This window comes from Dreissena polymorpha, chromosome 2 (assembly GCF_020536995.1).
Source record: "Dreissena polymorpha isolate Duluth1 chromosome 2, UMN_Dpol_1.0, whole genome shotgun sequence".
NCBI classification, from domain to species: domain Eukaryota; kingdom Metazoa; phylum Mollusca; class Bivalvia; order Myida; family Dreissenidae; genus Dreissena; species Dreissena polymorpha.
Window position 1 is genome coordinate 116,869,717 of NC_068356.1, and position 16,431 is coordinate 116,886,147.

A 16,431-nucleotide genomic window follows, 5' to 3' on the forward strand; every position below is an offset into this window, starting at 1 on the left:
CATTAAGATCTGATGAAAACTTTAACCTCTTTTGTCAACACAAGGTTTTTCTATTATTTGACCTAGTGACCTAGTTTTTTAACCCAGATGACCCAAATACAATCCCAACCCAGATTTCATCAAGATAAACATTCTGACCATATTTCATAAAGATTGGATGAAAACTGTGACCTCTGTTGTCTACACAAGGTTTTTCTATTATTTTATCAATATTTGACATAGTGACCTAGTTGTTGACCCCAGATGACCCAAATACAATCCCAACCCAGATTTCATCAAGATATACATTCTGACAAAATTTCATAAAGATTGGATAAAAACTGTGACCTCTGTTGTCTACACAAGGTTTTTCTATTATTTCATCAATATTTGACCTAGTGACCTAGTTTTTGACCCCAGATGACCCAAATACAATCCCAACCCAGATTTCATCAGGATTTACATTCTGACCAAATTTCATAAAGATTGGATGAAAACTGTGACCTGTATTGTCTACACAAGGTTTTTCTATTATTTGACCTAGTGACCTAGTTTTTGACCCAAGATGACCCAAATACAATCCCAACCCAGATTTCATCAAGATTAACATTCTGACCAAATTTCATAAAGATTGGATGAAAACTGTGACCTCTATTGTCTACACAAGGTTTTTCTATTATTTGACCTAGTTTTTGACCCCAGATGACCCAAATACAATCCCAACCCAGATTTCATCAAGATTAACATTCTGACCAAATTTCATAAAGATTGGATAAAAACTGTGACCTCTACTGTCTACACAAACAAATTGTTGACGGACGCACACACGCACAACGGACGCCGGACATCACACGGTCACATAAGCTCACCATGTCACTTCGTGACAGGTGAGCTAAAAAGGCCTAACTCAAACTATAAACATGTCTATCAGTATTCAAACTTGTGCAACAAGGTTATCATGCAGGTTTTTCTTACATCAGTGATGTTCTGGCTCTAATTTTACACAATTTGTTGTTGTTTTTCATTATTGATCACTTCCGGTGATATAGCTCTAGTTGAATCTGGAAGAAACTTTTCCATGTAAACACTTTGCAATTAAGCGTATATGCGTATAGGTATCATACAATTGTTAAATAACTTACCACAAATTATCACAATGTTGAGACAATGTCTAGGGTAAGGGACCCAGGTCCTTAGCTCAAAGGTCAAGGTCACATGCGTCCAATTTTGGGCACAATACAGCTTGTTCAGGATGTTAACGCAAATACAGTCCAACCTGTCCCAGCGACCACCTAAGTCCTTTTAATAGAGACCATCTGTCCATAAAGACCACAACGATTTCCTCCCAGACGATTTCACTATATATTGTACCTGCGAATAAAGCCCACCTGCGAAAAAAGGCCAATGACTGCCATTTTGCATTCCCAAATGTCCATTTTGATATCTAACAAAGACCACTTCAATCATAACAATCAACGATTTCGCAACTTTCAATAACACAAGACGGCCAAGATGGCCCTAGTTCGCTCACCTGAGAGGAGTCGGTTCATTCAATCTTTACCAAATGTCAAACTTGACCTAGATATTGCCCAGACAAACATCCTGGTCAAGTTTCATCATTATTGAACCAAAACTCTGGTGTATGGAGTGTTATTGTTTTTGTAAGTTTTGACCTGGTTACCTATATTTTGAGTTGACCCCCCTTACCAAACATCAAACTTAATTGCTTACAAAAATAAATATTATGACCAAGATTCATAAAATCTGAAACAAAATTGTGCCCTCTAGAGTGTTTACAAGGATTTTGTATAATATAATGAAAATTTGGACAATCTAAGGGCAATAATTATGGCATTAATTATGTGATTTTGCTCATTATCAAACTTGACCGAGATCTTTCAGCAACTTTGATAAAGAATGCTTAAGAAATGTGATTGGTAGAGTGTTTACAAACCAAATGTGGACAGATGGACGGCGGACAAAGACCAATCCTAAAACCTCACCTGAGCAATCAGGTGAGCTAAAGTGTGTTTCACCGATCTGAGCAATTTTCCACAGAAATCAATAAAACCAATATTGACTAAGTTTCGCGATGATAAGGCAAAAAATATGACTTCTATAGTGTTTGATCACAAGGTTTCTCTCTAGTCACATAAGGAAAACTGCCCCACCCCCTCGCGGCTATGTTTTTTTACCGTTCAGGACCATTTGCGAACTCATCTGAGATATAAATAAAACCAATCTTTTCACCAAGTTTCATGATGATTGGGCAAATAATGTGACTTCTAGAGTGTTCACAAGCTTTTTATGCCCCCGGATCAAATAATCAGGGGTATATTGTTTTTGGCCTGTCTGTCTGTCATTCTGTCCCAAAACTTTTAGGTTAAAGTTTTGCAATATTGAATAACTTTTGCAATATTGAAGATAGCAACTTTGGAATGCATGTGTATCTCATGGAGCTACACATTTGGGTGGTGAAAGGTCAAGGTCATCCTTCAAGGTCAAAGGTAAAAAAAAAAGCGGCGCATTAGGGTGCATCGTGTTTCTGACAAACACATCTCTTGTTTTACAATATAAATATAAGAAAACTGCCCCCCCCCCCTCGGCAGCCATGTTATTCAACTGACCGGAACCATTTTTGAACTCAACTCTCCTATCATGGAAACAAATGTTCTGACCTACTTTCATAAAAATTGGGCCAAAAATGTGACTTCTAGAGTATTCTCATGTTTTCACTATATACATATAGAGAAAAATGCCCCGCCCACTGGCAGCCATGTTTTTTCATTGATCTGGACCATTTTCGAACTCGTCCAAGATATCAATAAAACCAATGTTTTGACCAACTTTCATGATGATTGGGCAAAAATTGGGACTTCTAGAGTGTTTACAAGGTTTCTCTATAGCCAAATAGGGAAAACTGCCCCGTCCACTGGCGGCCATGTTTCTCAACGGACCCAAACCACTTTTGAACTCAACCAACATATCATTAAGGCAAACATTTTGACAAAGTTACATGAAGATTGGGCATGAAATGTGACTTCTACAGTGTTTACAAGGTTGTTTTTTTGTGTGACTCTAATGACCTAGTTTTTGACCTGACACGACCCAGTTTTGAACTCGACCGAGATTTCATTGGGACAAAGCTTCTGACCAAGTTTCATGAAGATTGGACAAGAAATGTAGCCTCTAGAGTGTTTACGAACAAATGTTAATGGACGGACGACGGACAAAAACCGGTCACAAAAGTTCACCTGAGCAATCAGGTGAGCTAAAAAATGGCCACCATGACGGTATGATAGTCACGTGATAAACATCTAACCAGTAGACTCGTTGGTCGCTATGGAGATATTGGCAAGTGAAAGTTTACTGCACTCCGTGATAAGAGGTGCAAAGGTTATCGATACGGAATTTGTCAGTTCAAGTACATATTCATGTATGTCAATAGTTATTTATACAGGATATGATTAATGAAATAAATAATAAAACCATAAGGAAATTGAAATAATAACAAGGGCTGTTTGTAAAACATGCATGCCCCCCATATAGGCTGTCCATTGTAGTGGCAGCCATTGTGTGAATATGTTTTTTGTCACTGTGACCTTGACCTTTGACCTAGTGACCTGAAAATCAATAGGGGTCATCTGTGAGTCATGATCAATGTACCTATGAAGTGTCATGATCCTAGGCAAAAGCATTCTTGAGTTATCATCCGAAAATCATTTTACTATTTCGGGTCACCGTAACCTTGACCTTTGACCTTGTGACCTCAAAATCAATAGGGGTCATCTGCGAGTCATGATCAATCTACCTGTGAAGTTTCATGATCCTAGGCATATGCGTTCTTGAGTTGTCATCCGAAAACCATTTTACTATTTCGGGTCAACATGACCTTGACCTTTGACCTAGTGACCTCAAAATCAATAGGGGTCATCTGCGAGTCATGATCAATCTACCCATGAAGTTTCATGATCCTAGGCGTATGCATTCTTGAGTTATCATCCGGAACCCATTTTACTATTTCGGGTCACCGTGACCTTGACCTTTGACCTAGTGACCTCAAAATCAATAGGGGTCATCTGCGAGTCATGATCAATCTACCCATGAAGTTTCATGATCCTAGGCGTATGCGTTCTTGAGTTATCATCCGAAAACCATTTTACTATTTCGGGTCACCGTGACCTTGACCTTTGACCTAGTGACCTCAAAATCAATAGGGGTCATCTGCGAGTCATGATCAATCTAACCATGAATTCATGATCCTAGGCGTATGCGTTCTTGAGTTATCATCCAAAAACCATTTTACTATTTCGGGTCACCGTGACCTTGACCTTTGACCTAGTGACCTCAAAATCGCTAGGGGTCATCTGAGAGTCATGATCAATCTACCCATGAAGTTTCATGATCCTAGGCGTATGCGTTCTTGAGTTATCATTCAAAAACCATTTTTCTATTTCGGGTCACCGTGACCTTGACCTTTGACCTAGTGACCTCAAAATCAATAGGGGTCATCTGCAAGTTATGATCAATGTACCTATGAAGTTTCATGATCCTAGGCCCAAGCGTTCTTGAGTTATCGTCTGACAACCACCTGGTGGATTGACAGACCGACCGACATGAGCAAAGCAATATACCCCCTCTTCTTCGAAGGGGGGCATAAATATAAAATCAAAAACGTGTTTTCAATCCATTATGACATTATACATGCAATAGTATTCAACCATTTAAGCAATATAGCACATACATAGATAATGTACCTGTTAAAATCCTACTAGCATATTTTGCCAAGTTTCAATCGACCCTGCGAATAAAGGCCACCTGTGAACAAAGACCACAACGACCAAATACCTTAAGTGGTCTTTATTGACAGGTTAGACTGTACACAATACTAATATAAATCAAGCTGACTGCAAACAGGCTTGATAAAAATGCTATTGAACTAAGATTTTATTCCATTTGCTTTTCAGGAAAATTATACACTTTGGTACAAAAAATAATAGTTTTATTTTGCAATTAAATCCACCATCCATATTTAATACATACTAATCATTACTTTAGTAAAATACATGTACAATAAAATAATAAAACCAAAATCTCTAATTACTACATTATCTCTCTTTTGAATTGATATATAACTCCATGGTTGTTATTCAATAATTAATCTCTTTATTTTGAAAACATGTGTTATCATTTTTCAATACATACCATCATTCACTCTTGTAAACCTATTCAATAAATAAACAAACAAGAAACATTATACATTGCCCAGAAACAAGGTCTTCATCATTTGAGTACTTAATTAAATTCTAAAATGTGTGCAATGCCTGCATACACACACAATATCGGCTTAATACCTCCATCCAAACTAAAGTTAATGAGCAGACAAAAGACTATTATAGTGTTTCTATTTTAAGTAATTAGTGACCTTGATCTTGATTCTGGTCCCAAATTCAATTCTTAGCTATGTTAGCATGTAAGCTACAAATAAACACAATAAAACAAATTGATACCCACAGGATGATGATTACTAAAGCTATTAATGGAAACATTTTTTTATATTTTTTGAAACGGTGACATTGACCTGACTGGCCCCAAATACAACCAAGCATGGTCTCCATGCAAGCTACCTACTCAAGCATGGTCTCCATGTAAGCTACCTACTCAAGCATGGTCTCCATGTAAGCTACCTACTCAAGCATGGTCTCCATGTAAGCTACCTACTCAAGCATGGTCTCCATGTAAGCTACCTACTCAAGCATGGTCTCCATGTAAGCTACCTACTCAAGCATGGTCTCCATGTAAGCTACCTACTCAAGCATGGTCTCCATGTAAGCTACCTACTCAAGCATGGTCTCCATGTAAGCTACCTACTCAAGCATGGTCTCCATGTAAGCTACCTTCTCAAGGATGGTCTCCATGTAAGCTACCTACTCAATCATGGTCTCCATGTAAGCTACCTACTTTTTACAATTTCAGTGAAATACCTATATCCAAACTGAAGTCATTGAACGTAAGCTACCAAACATCTTTCAAAATAATACCAGATTAAAAACTAAAGCTATTTGAGCAAAAGCAGCTTTTCTTGTTTTAGAAATGGTGACCTAGAGATGGTCCTAGATGGAATCCCAAGCTAGATACATGTATACATGTTAGGTAAGTTCCTATATACACACAATTTCATTACAGTATCTCAATTTAAAATACTTTAGCAGAAACTGTTTTTCTATGTTAAGTAACCATGACTTTGACCTGACACAACAACTATAATCCTAAGATAGGTCTCCATACAATCTTGGCATATCAAAAATTTCATCAAGAATGGTCAATTGAAATTCAAGTTACTGACTGGAAACCACCTGTTTTATAATGCCCGTCCACCCCCAAATACGACACTCTAATGACCAGGATTTTCAAATTTGTTGAAATATGGTTAAAAATTGAACATAAAATATCCATCAATTATTAAATACAACCTAATACACACTCAATATACAGTGCAGTGTGTATGGACTGCATTAATTCCAAAAATGAAAAAGACTTGTACTTTTCTCAGTTAGTCAATAAATAAGCCTTTGAAGTAATAGTCTACCAACATCAGAGACATACCAATGCTTTTCATATTCAAAAAACAGTTAAATTTCAATGTCTTTCAATTTCACTTAAACACTTATAATGACTGGATAATCTGTTAACATAACCTGTTTTTCATTTCCTGATGAACTCTAAACGTATGCAAATCAATACGAAAATAATTATGGTCATACTTCTTTTGTTTATGAACAGTTGCCTGATTGCAAATGATGTCAATGCTTAGCCCGATGAAAACAAAGTTGTAAAACAAAGTTACCTTTCATTAACAAATAGTGAAATGACATACCGGTAATAGTTAAGCAGGAACTATAACAAAACATTTAATATCGAGACAAAAAAAGACATAATATTCATTTGCCAGGAAATAGAAGTCTGTGGTGGCCTTTAGTAATATTTCAGCTTATATCCGCGTTTGTGTCATAATTATAGAAATTAAATAGCATTTTGTACATTTCAGCGGTGTATAAACGGTCTTAAAAAAATCCAATCAGTTTATACACAACTGAAATGCTTAAACATGCAATTCAATTCTTAAATGAAATATGTCCGTAAATGCTAGTTAACAAGAAAGACAAAGTGTGACTTTCTCTGCCATCTTCTTCTAATGAATCACAAAGGTTTGAAACAATCAGAGATATTTAAAAATATATATATATATTTTTGCCATGTTTGGTAAATTTCCCAAAAAGATTATGTATTATGTGATCAATGAAAACCATTGGACACAAAAGATGAAGTCCATTTATTGACAACTAGGCTTGTGGTGACCAAGACTTTATAGAAATTTTAAGCAGATGGTTGATTGACTGGTTGTATTGTACCAGACACTACAAAGAGGCATCAACTGAATCTGGATCTATTTCAGTTTTGTAATCGCTACGCTCCTGTGACTCGATATTTCCAGCATTTAAAAATGTATAACTGCCTAGATTTACTGATTCTGTCACTACTGACACATTTTTCAGGTCAAGATTGTCATTGTTTGTGGAATTCTGTAGATCTGTAGAACTAGATGTGAGGTACTGCAAACTAGAAGACTGGTAGCACACTTGTGAAGTATCTACTGATGAAGACAATGGCATAAAGAAGTCAGGAAGGGGCTGGTAATAACTGTTGGTGCCAAACAACCTTCCAGACAGCGAATGAAGTCCATCATCAGCTACTTGCTGCGGCTGTTAATTAAAACAACAACATCATTCTTTAATAATTGTGCCAAGTTGAAGGTAACACTTTTAACTGATAATAAAAATGTAAGAGATGCAAAGAAAAATCGCTGCAATATACTGTTTATTGAGTTAATTTTGGAACTCTGTAACTGTGCATAGACTAAATATAAATCTGTCTAAAGACAAACTAGTGAGCCCTGATACTTTTTGTTAAATTAATGAACAGTTAATGTTAAGATGTTTTTGTTATATTCCAATATTGTTTTATAATATTAAGATTTAATGCTAAAGGAAGTACCAGATTGTGTGTGGCGATGTCTTTGTTCTGTTGATGGTCAACTGCAGTCTGGTTGCCAGCATACAGGTTCCCCATGGGAATAGCCAGTACCATCACGCTAGGCAATCCTGCCTGCTCAATAGACACTGTGGTCGTCTTCATGCTTTCTGCGCTGTCTTCTCTCAGTTGTGGGCCAATAGCAAGTTGCACTCCAGGCACTGTCATCTCGGTCACCTTCTGACAAACTGACTCGTGACTCTGCAAGTCACGTCTACAATGATTACAATACTTACGAAACTTGTTCTTCCCTCCGTGAGTTTTTTCATGCTCCCTCCTGTTGCTTCGGTCATTAAATCCACTCCCACATATCTTACATTTGAACCTTTTCAAATTCTTGTGAACGTCAACATGACGATCCAAATCCTCTTTTTGCCCGAATTTCTTTGGACATAAATTGCACATATATATCTTGATATTCAAAGTTTCTTCTATTTCCTTTTGTTTTTCAGCATGAGTTCTAGCTAAATGGTTCTTGAATGAAATCAAGGACTTAAACTTCTCAGCGCAATATGAACATGACCAACGATACACTTTGATGTGGCCTATCCGATGGTGATTGAGTCGCCCAGGTTGCTTGAAGCCCCGACCGCATATGTCACATATGTATGCATGCCCTTTAACGTGAGTCCTTATATGCTGCTGCAAGTTGGGGTAACTGCGGAATGTCTTGTCGCAATCCTATAAACAGAGCATGCATTCTGTTAAAACAGGTACTTGGTGATCATCTTATAGACAACAACACAAAATTAATGTTGTAAAACTATTAATTAACAACACAAAAAGTTGTTTAATTGGAGCAGAACAGTTCTATATGTTTTTTTTCCTTGTGATGAAAGGCTTGAATGATAATCAATCAATATATAATTATGCGTCCTTGGGATGCGAGACTATGATGATAATCAATCAATATATAATCTTTTTACCTTGTGATGCGTGACTATGATGATAATCAATCAATATACAATCTTTTTACCTTGTGATGCGTGACTATGATGATAATCAATCAGTATACAATCTTTTTACTTTGTGATGAGTGACTATAATGATAATCAATCAATATACAATCTTTTTACCTTGTGATGCATGACTATCATGATAATCAATCAATATACAATCTTTTCACCTTGTGATGCGTGATTATAATGATAATCAATCAATATATATTTTATATAATCTTTTGACCTTGTGATGCGTGACTATAATGATAATCAATCAATACATAATCTTTTGACCTTGTGATGGGTGACTATAATGATAATCAATTGATATGCAATCTTTTGACCCTGTGATGCGTGACTATAATGATAATCTATCATAATCATTAATGAAGATATCAACACAATTACAGCTTTGTTTATAACACAATGGATGCTCTAACATATACAATTGTTATCAGAGAATGTGTAAATATACATAACAAAGTACAGACACACAATTGACTTAAGTTCAAAAACAAACCTCGACAGTGCATTGGAAGGGTTTTTCTCCTGTGTGTATTCGAGAATGGTTCTGCAATAAGGCTTTTATACCGAATTTCTTTCCACAAACCTGAAAATTTAAAATGAACTTTGTGCCAAGCTAATTCAGCATGTGGCAAAGCTGAACTTGAGCACTTCATTCTAAGGTTATCTAAAATGTAATTGTTTGGCAAAGAAAACGAGGACATAGCTCTGGTTATTCTGAAAATATATAACTTAAATATGGTACATTAACATGCTGGTAGATAAGTTTGCATATTTTATTCCTTTTAAACCAACACTTTTTGAGTTTTGCAACACAAACAATTACACAGGACAGAAGGACAGACAAGGGCCAATCCATATGTCCCCTCAAACAGAGGAGGCTTCAAAATGTGTTCTCAAGAGTGACAGAGCTAAAAGTTGACTCCTCACAATACACGCCACACAAACACGGATGCCTGACATGGAGCTTATCATGAACACTTTGAGCTCATTGAGCTCAAAATATACGGTAAATTTGACACAAATTCACACTGCAGTTCTGCCATTCTTTATGCACTTTTTTATGAAATGGTATCAATTCCACAATGTGACAATTGTCAAGAATTCATATCAATTTCACTTTGCGCTAGTTCTCGAAAGTATGAAACAGTACATTTCATTTGAACTTGTTGAAATCTTTTGGAAAACTTCCCAATACAATATAAGACAGGAAGTTTCTAACAATTAAAATCTAAAGAATATACTGCGGAAGGTATATTATTCAGTAAATCTATTAACTGTAAGCCTATTCTGGAGATATAAGATCTTGCATGAGTGGTCATTTTGTATTGAATTTATTAAACAAGTCATCTAAATAAAGATAATAACGAGGCTTGGCGAGTTTGTTTTTTTATTTAGATGACGAGTTTAATAAATTCAATACAAAATGACCACGAATCTAAGATTCTATTTATAACATGACCAACAAATTTTCTCTTTATTTTATGCTGTTTTCACTATTTATTCACATTGTAAGAGTTTAACTGAAGAAATTCGCTGGAATAATGACGTCATTTCGTCACAAAAATGGTGTCATTTCACAGTTATATAACTAGTGTAATATAACTCGTGTAATAAACAAAATTGAGCTTTATGTTATTTCACTCCTGGAGCCAGTGATTTTTTTTGCTTTTATTTGTTACAGCCTGTGCCATTTGAATTGGGAAAATTAGCGCGATAAACCGTGAAATTGGGAACAATATCTCAATAAACCATGAAATTGGGAAAAATTAAGCATTATAAATATGATTATAAGTAACAGAATTAATAGTTTTTAAGTGCATGTTCAGGGGGTTTTCTAGCCATTTTGCGAAAAGGAGTCTGGTCTAATTTGGATTTTTTTAATCAATAAAAGTGGCAAATTTGGGAATTATTTTTTTGTCAAAAAGGACTGAATTAAAGATCTATATTTTGTAGGATGTTTAAAAAATAAAGTTGAGATCTAGAGTTAAGAAATCATAATTTAGACAAAAGAGACTTCTTTCTTATAAAAAAATTTTTTTTTTTTTTTTTGGAAATTGGGCTTTTTTGGGAAATTTTGGTCAGATTTTTGGGAAAAAACATGGAATTTTGCGATTGGGAGGCAGCCGAAAATCGGCTGTAATTTTGAGCAAAAAAAATCACTGGGAGCGTAGGTCATGTTATAAAAAGGATTTACTAATAATTGCATAAGGGCAGCAAATGTAGTGAATAATATTAATAATATTAATATATTATGGTGTCTATCTTGTGACCAGGAGGTCTCAAGTTTGAACTCCACTCGGGAAGCATTCTCAGGATCTTTAATAAGACACCAAGTACTGGTTCTTCCCAGAAATCAGACTCGATAGTGTTTACAAGCCTAAGGCTTTCAATGCAATAATGTGAGCCTTGTCCTGGGAAAAGTAAAATTATTGCATGTGCGCAGAAGGTCAACTCAGATTAGCCTATGCGGTCCACACAGACAAGTCAGGGACTACAGATATCGCTTTTATAGAATTTCTGTTTTAAAGGAAGTTTCTTCCAAACAAAAATCTAGTTTAGGCAGAAAGGGTCGTCCCTGATTAGGCTGTGGTATGCAGACAGCACAGGCTAATCAGGGACAACACTTACCGCACATGAGTTAAGGCCAGTTTTACCAGGGTGTGGCTCATATATTTTTACCTCACACACAAATGGCTTCTCCTTGGTATGGGTCCTCATGTGTTTCTTCAGGTTGCTGTACTCAGTGCAGCTCTTGCCACACACCTGCCACACACACACAAGTCATGTTAACCCTTTGCATGCTTGGAAATTAGTTGTCTGCTAAAATGTTGTCTGTTGAATTTTTTAAATTAGCATTATCTTCGATTTTTTTCAAAGAATACTATCAGAATAGCAAACAGTTTTGATCCTGATGAGACGCCATGTTCTGTGGCGTCTCATCTGGATCCAAACTGTTTGCAAAGGCCTTCAAAATCCGGTTCCAGCACTGAAAGTGTTAAACCTTTACAACTCCGATCAAAATTTTAAGCTTTTTGCAGCTACACACTTTGAAGCATTTGTACTACCTAAGGAGATAATATTAAATTTGAGAACTTTCTTACTAGATTCTTACTTTCTTGAAAGGCTTCATTCCAACCTTACGGTACAAATGATAAGCAAACAGCAGACAACCTGAACAGACTGCAAGTTACTCAGTTAAGAGTCAGATAGAAAAGCAAAGAAAGTTTGAATAGCTCAATACATGTATGCTGAATTTATGTATCAACATTTCTCAGTCTGAATTTCGATGTTATTAACAAAAAAGGCCCTTCCTCACTTTATGGATACATACTTATTTGAGATAACTACAGTAATTGTGTAACCAGCACATATGTTCCAATAACTAAGTGTAATACTAAAAAGATTTCTTACATAAAAGTTTGTCATACGTTATTTCATAATCATAGACAAAGACAAACCAACTTATCAACTATCACAATTGTACACAACTATCACTTCTTTACCCAACTGACTTAAAAACAAGCTTAGTGCAATTGAAATGCTCACATCACAATGGTATTGAGGTTCCTGATGAGTCTTCACATGTCTAGAGAGATTGTCCTTGACCTTGAAGGAGTGTCCACAGATCTTGCACTTGTAAGGTTTGGCATCTGAGTGGAGGGCGGCCACATGTCGATCAAGACTTCCCTTGGATGTGAAGGCCTTGTCGCAGAGAGTACACTTAAAAGGCCGGACACCTGCATGACGGTTCATGTGAAGGCTCAGGGCCGACCTGCACAGAATACAAAATAACAGGGTCATTTAGGGGAAATGTTTAACATCTTACGAATGTGTCCCCTTGTCCGTCTTTTTGAGATGCTTGCGCTTCCTAAGAAAAGAAACTTTGCAATGTTGTTAATTACTATCATGTGCATATTTAATGTGCTGCAATGACAGACTAGCAATAAAAAATTTAAAATATGAATCCTAGGTTGTTGAATGAGACATCGGGAATTCATTATATGTGCACACTTCTACTTAGCAAAGTTCAGTCTGTACTTACTGTGTAATTGTAACGGACTGCTAACAAATACATGTCGTGATAGTCAAACAAATTTATTTACCTATATAATTATATACTTACATGCTGGGAAAAGTGAATTCACACATCTTACAAGGAAACTCTTTTTGGCATTTTCCTTCATGTTCATTAAGCTCTGACTCATTTGTAAACTTGCAGGTACATTTCAAGCAGCTGAAAGGTTTCTCGTTATGACTTTTGATATGCCGCAGTAGACTATCATGTCCCTTCAATGCCTTTCCACATATCTGACACACATGAGTTCCCTTTGTCAAATGGCTAACCATATGCCGCTTGAAACGTGATCTATTAACAGTCTTATAATTACATATTTCACATGTATAGGGTACAGTGGTCTGCCTCGAGACCATTTCACCATACTTGACAATAATTATTTTTCCATCAGCATTCTTATACTTAATTTCTTTAGATTCAGTTTCTTCACTGCTTTCTTGCATTGACTTGTCACAGTCTGGAAAGTTGTGGTGATGTAGTTTCAACAGATTGCTGTGCGATACTTCCAAGTTACATTTTTTACAGGCAATCTCTCCCAATTCGGAATGTTCCATGTCATTTTTAGTCTGATCCTGTCCACAAGTGTTTCTTACTTCCATATCAGAGTCTACATCGCTATCATACAAGTGTGTATTATCACTTTCGTACGGGTGAGCTTCAGTTGTATGCTTTGCAAGCAACTCTTCTGATCTAAAACACTGCTTGCACTTCAGACATACCTTATGTGTTTGCTTGAAGTTTTTATGAGAAACATGCCGATCATAGGCTACAAAGGTGGCATAGAATTGCCTGCAGGAACATCTGTAGCCAACTTTTACATCATGCTCTTGATAAAAATGATCTCTAAGACCCTTTGTAGACAAGAAAGACTGGTTGCATATTGTGCATTTACTTCCTTCCGCAACTAACTTCTCCAGAGAGATGAATTGCCACCGTTTACCTTTAATGTATACTGAGTGTTCATCGCTGGTTGGGATTGTATTGGTAAAGTCTTCATTGTCAACTTCCTCAGTCTGCGAGCCTTGGGCTGGTTGAACCTGTGTAAGATTGATCTCAACATTATGTTTGTTGTTGCCGTCTGTATCCATTTCATATTGATGGCTGATGATCTCTTCATTTTCTGTAGATTCATCAATGTCCTCATCACCATCGTCATTGTTGTCACAATTTGCGTCATCCACTTTATCATAATCATTGCCGTTACCTTCATCAGCTACATGATCTGTAGGGTGTAAAACTGGTTCACTTTTAACACTAAGGACTTTCACAACAATTTTACCATTTGCTCCCACAGTTTCTGAATGTTCATTACTAGCATTCAGGTTATCTGTATCAAGGCTTTCCAAAAAAGAGGAAACCTTGTAATCTGTTGAGAAATCAAACGTTCCATCTTGTTTTTGCACTTTCTTCCTTTGACCTGAAAACAAATAAATTATTAACAAAAATACAAATAATACATTATTCAAATTTATTAAACATATGGATACAATTATATAATTTACTTATTTGTTTTATCTAAATCATTTAGAAAATTACATTAATGCAATTATTGTGGAACAAAAGAGCAATATATATTTTGGTATGTAACCAATGTGTATATCAATAAAGCCTTGTTATGGGAAAACTGTGCTAAATGCATGTCAGTAATGTGTCTTTCAATATTAGCCTGTGGAGTCCACACAAGCTAAGTAGGGACAGCACTTTTTGCTTCAACAAAATGTTTAATTTAAAGTATGTCTTTTCTAAATGAACAAGAAAAATGTGTTTGTCAGAAACACTATGTCCCCTTCTGCCTCGCTTTGATTATTTATTTTTTTACCTTTGACCTTGAAGGATGACCTTGACCTCTCACCACTCAAAATGTGCGGCTCCATGAGATACACATGCATAGCATATATCAAGTTGGTATCTTCAATATTGCCAAAGTTTTCATAAAATGAGCGATTTTGGCCACATATACTTGACCTCTGACCTTGAAGGATGACCTTGACCTTTCACCACTCAAAATGTGCGGCTCCATGAGATACACATGCATAGCATATCAAGATGGTATCTTTTATACATGTATTGCCAAAGTATTCATAAAATGAGCGATTTTGGCCACATATATTTGACCTCTGACTGTAAAGGATGACCTTGACCTTACCTTTCACCACTTAAAATGTGCGGCTCCATGAGATACACATGCATGCCAAATATCAAGTTGCTATCTTCAATATTGCAAAAGTATTCATAAAATGAGCGATTTTGGCCACATATATTTGACCTCTGACCTTGAAGGATGACCTTGACCTTTCACCACGAGATACACATGCATGCCAAATATCAAGTTGCTATCTTGAATATTGAAAAAGTTATTGCAAATGTTAAAGTTGGAGCAAACAGACCAACAGACCAACGTACAGACCAACAGACAGGGCAAAAACAATATGTCCCCCACTATAGTGGGTGGGGGACATAAAAATCAGTCCAGGTGGAAAGTGGCATACCTGATAAGCCTGTGCAGAATACACAGGCTATTCTGGGACAACAATTTACCCACATGCATTTCGCCCAGTCATCAAAACGAGGCCCAATTTATTAGAATTCCTTAGTTACAGAATAACATATGTTTGTTACATACCAATGCAGTATTCTTTGAACTTGTTGTGTAACTGGATACCACTTTTCACAAAGCCAACTGCATGTTGAGACGGAAAAAGGTCATCAAAGCCTGTACAGAACACTAAGGTATCTACGCCATAGGTGTCAAGGTTAAAACACTGAAATCACAAAATGTTATAAAAGTTATAGAGATAGACAAAGGTAAGCCTACCATAAACTAATAACAAGAGATCAAGAAGATTTGATATCAATAATTAAAATATCTCTATGTTTACATTTGGTTTCACTACAACAACAATCTAATTTATAAATTATAATTACAACCATGAAGTTATAATCAAAATAATGGCTACTCAACACAGAAACATTTTGATTATTTTAATAAACAGTTACGTGACAATTCATCTAGAAATATTAACAAGAGGGCCTGAAAGGCCCAAAGTCGCTCACCTGAGATTCAAAGGAACTGACCTGTTCTGTGCAGCCCATGTTTTTGAACAGACCAGAACCATTTTCATACACATCCAAGATATCATTTAAACAAATATTCTGACAAAGTTTCATGAAGATTCATGAAGCCATAAAAGGAACAAGAGCTGTCACCATAGGATGACTTATGCCCCCTATAAACGCTTGATAGAAGTTATGAGGTTTTTTCGAAACCTAAACGCAGATCTCGAAACCTAAATGCAGACCCTAAGTTCGAGGTCAAGG

General features: G+C 36.2%; 1 protein-coding gene across 10 annotated transcripts in view; it reads right to left on the reverse strand.

Annotated features, from left to right (window-relative positions):
- Positions 1-5,607: 5,607 nt before the first annotated feature.
- Positions 5,608-16,431, reverse strand: part of LOC127868639 (zinc finger protein 347-like) — a 23,708-nt gene continuing 12,884 nt past the window's right edge. For 4 of the 10 annotated variants that reach the window (XM_052410559.1, XM_052410560.1, XM_052410557.1 and 1 more), the window contains exons 3-10: positions 15,737-15,875; positions 13,162-14,530; positions 12,585-12,810; positions 11,718-11,801; positions 9,532-9,621; positions 8,035-8,751; positions 5,937-7,742; positions 5,758-5,876 (exon numbers count right to left, since the gene is read on the reverse strand). In XM_052410559.1, the coding sequence (XP_052266519.1) occupies positions 7,398-7,742; positions 8,035-8,751; positions 9,532-9,621; positions 11,718-11,801; positions 12,585-12,810; positions 13,162-14,530; positions 15,737-15,875 (2,970 nt within the window). In that variant the 3' untranslated portion in view covers positions 5,758-5,876; positions 5,937-7,397. The other 6 variants (XM_052410567.1, XM_052410566.1, XM_052410565.1 and 3 more) reach the window with 6 other exon arrangements.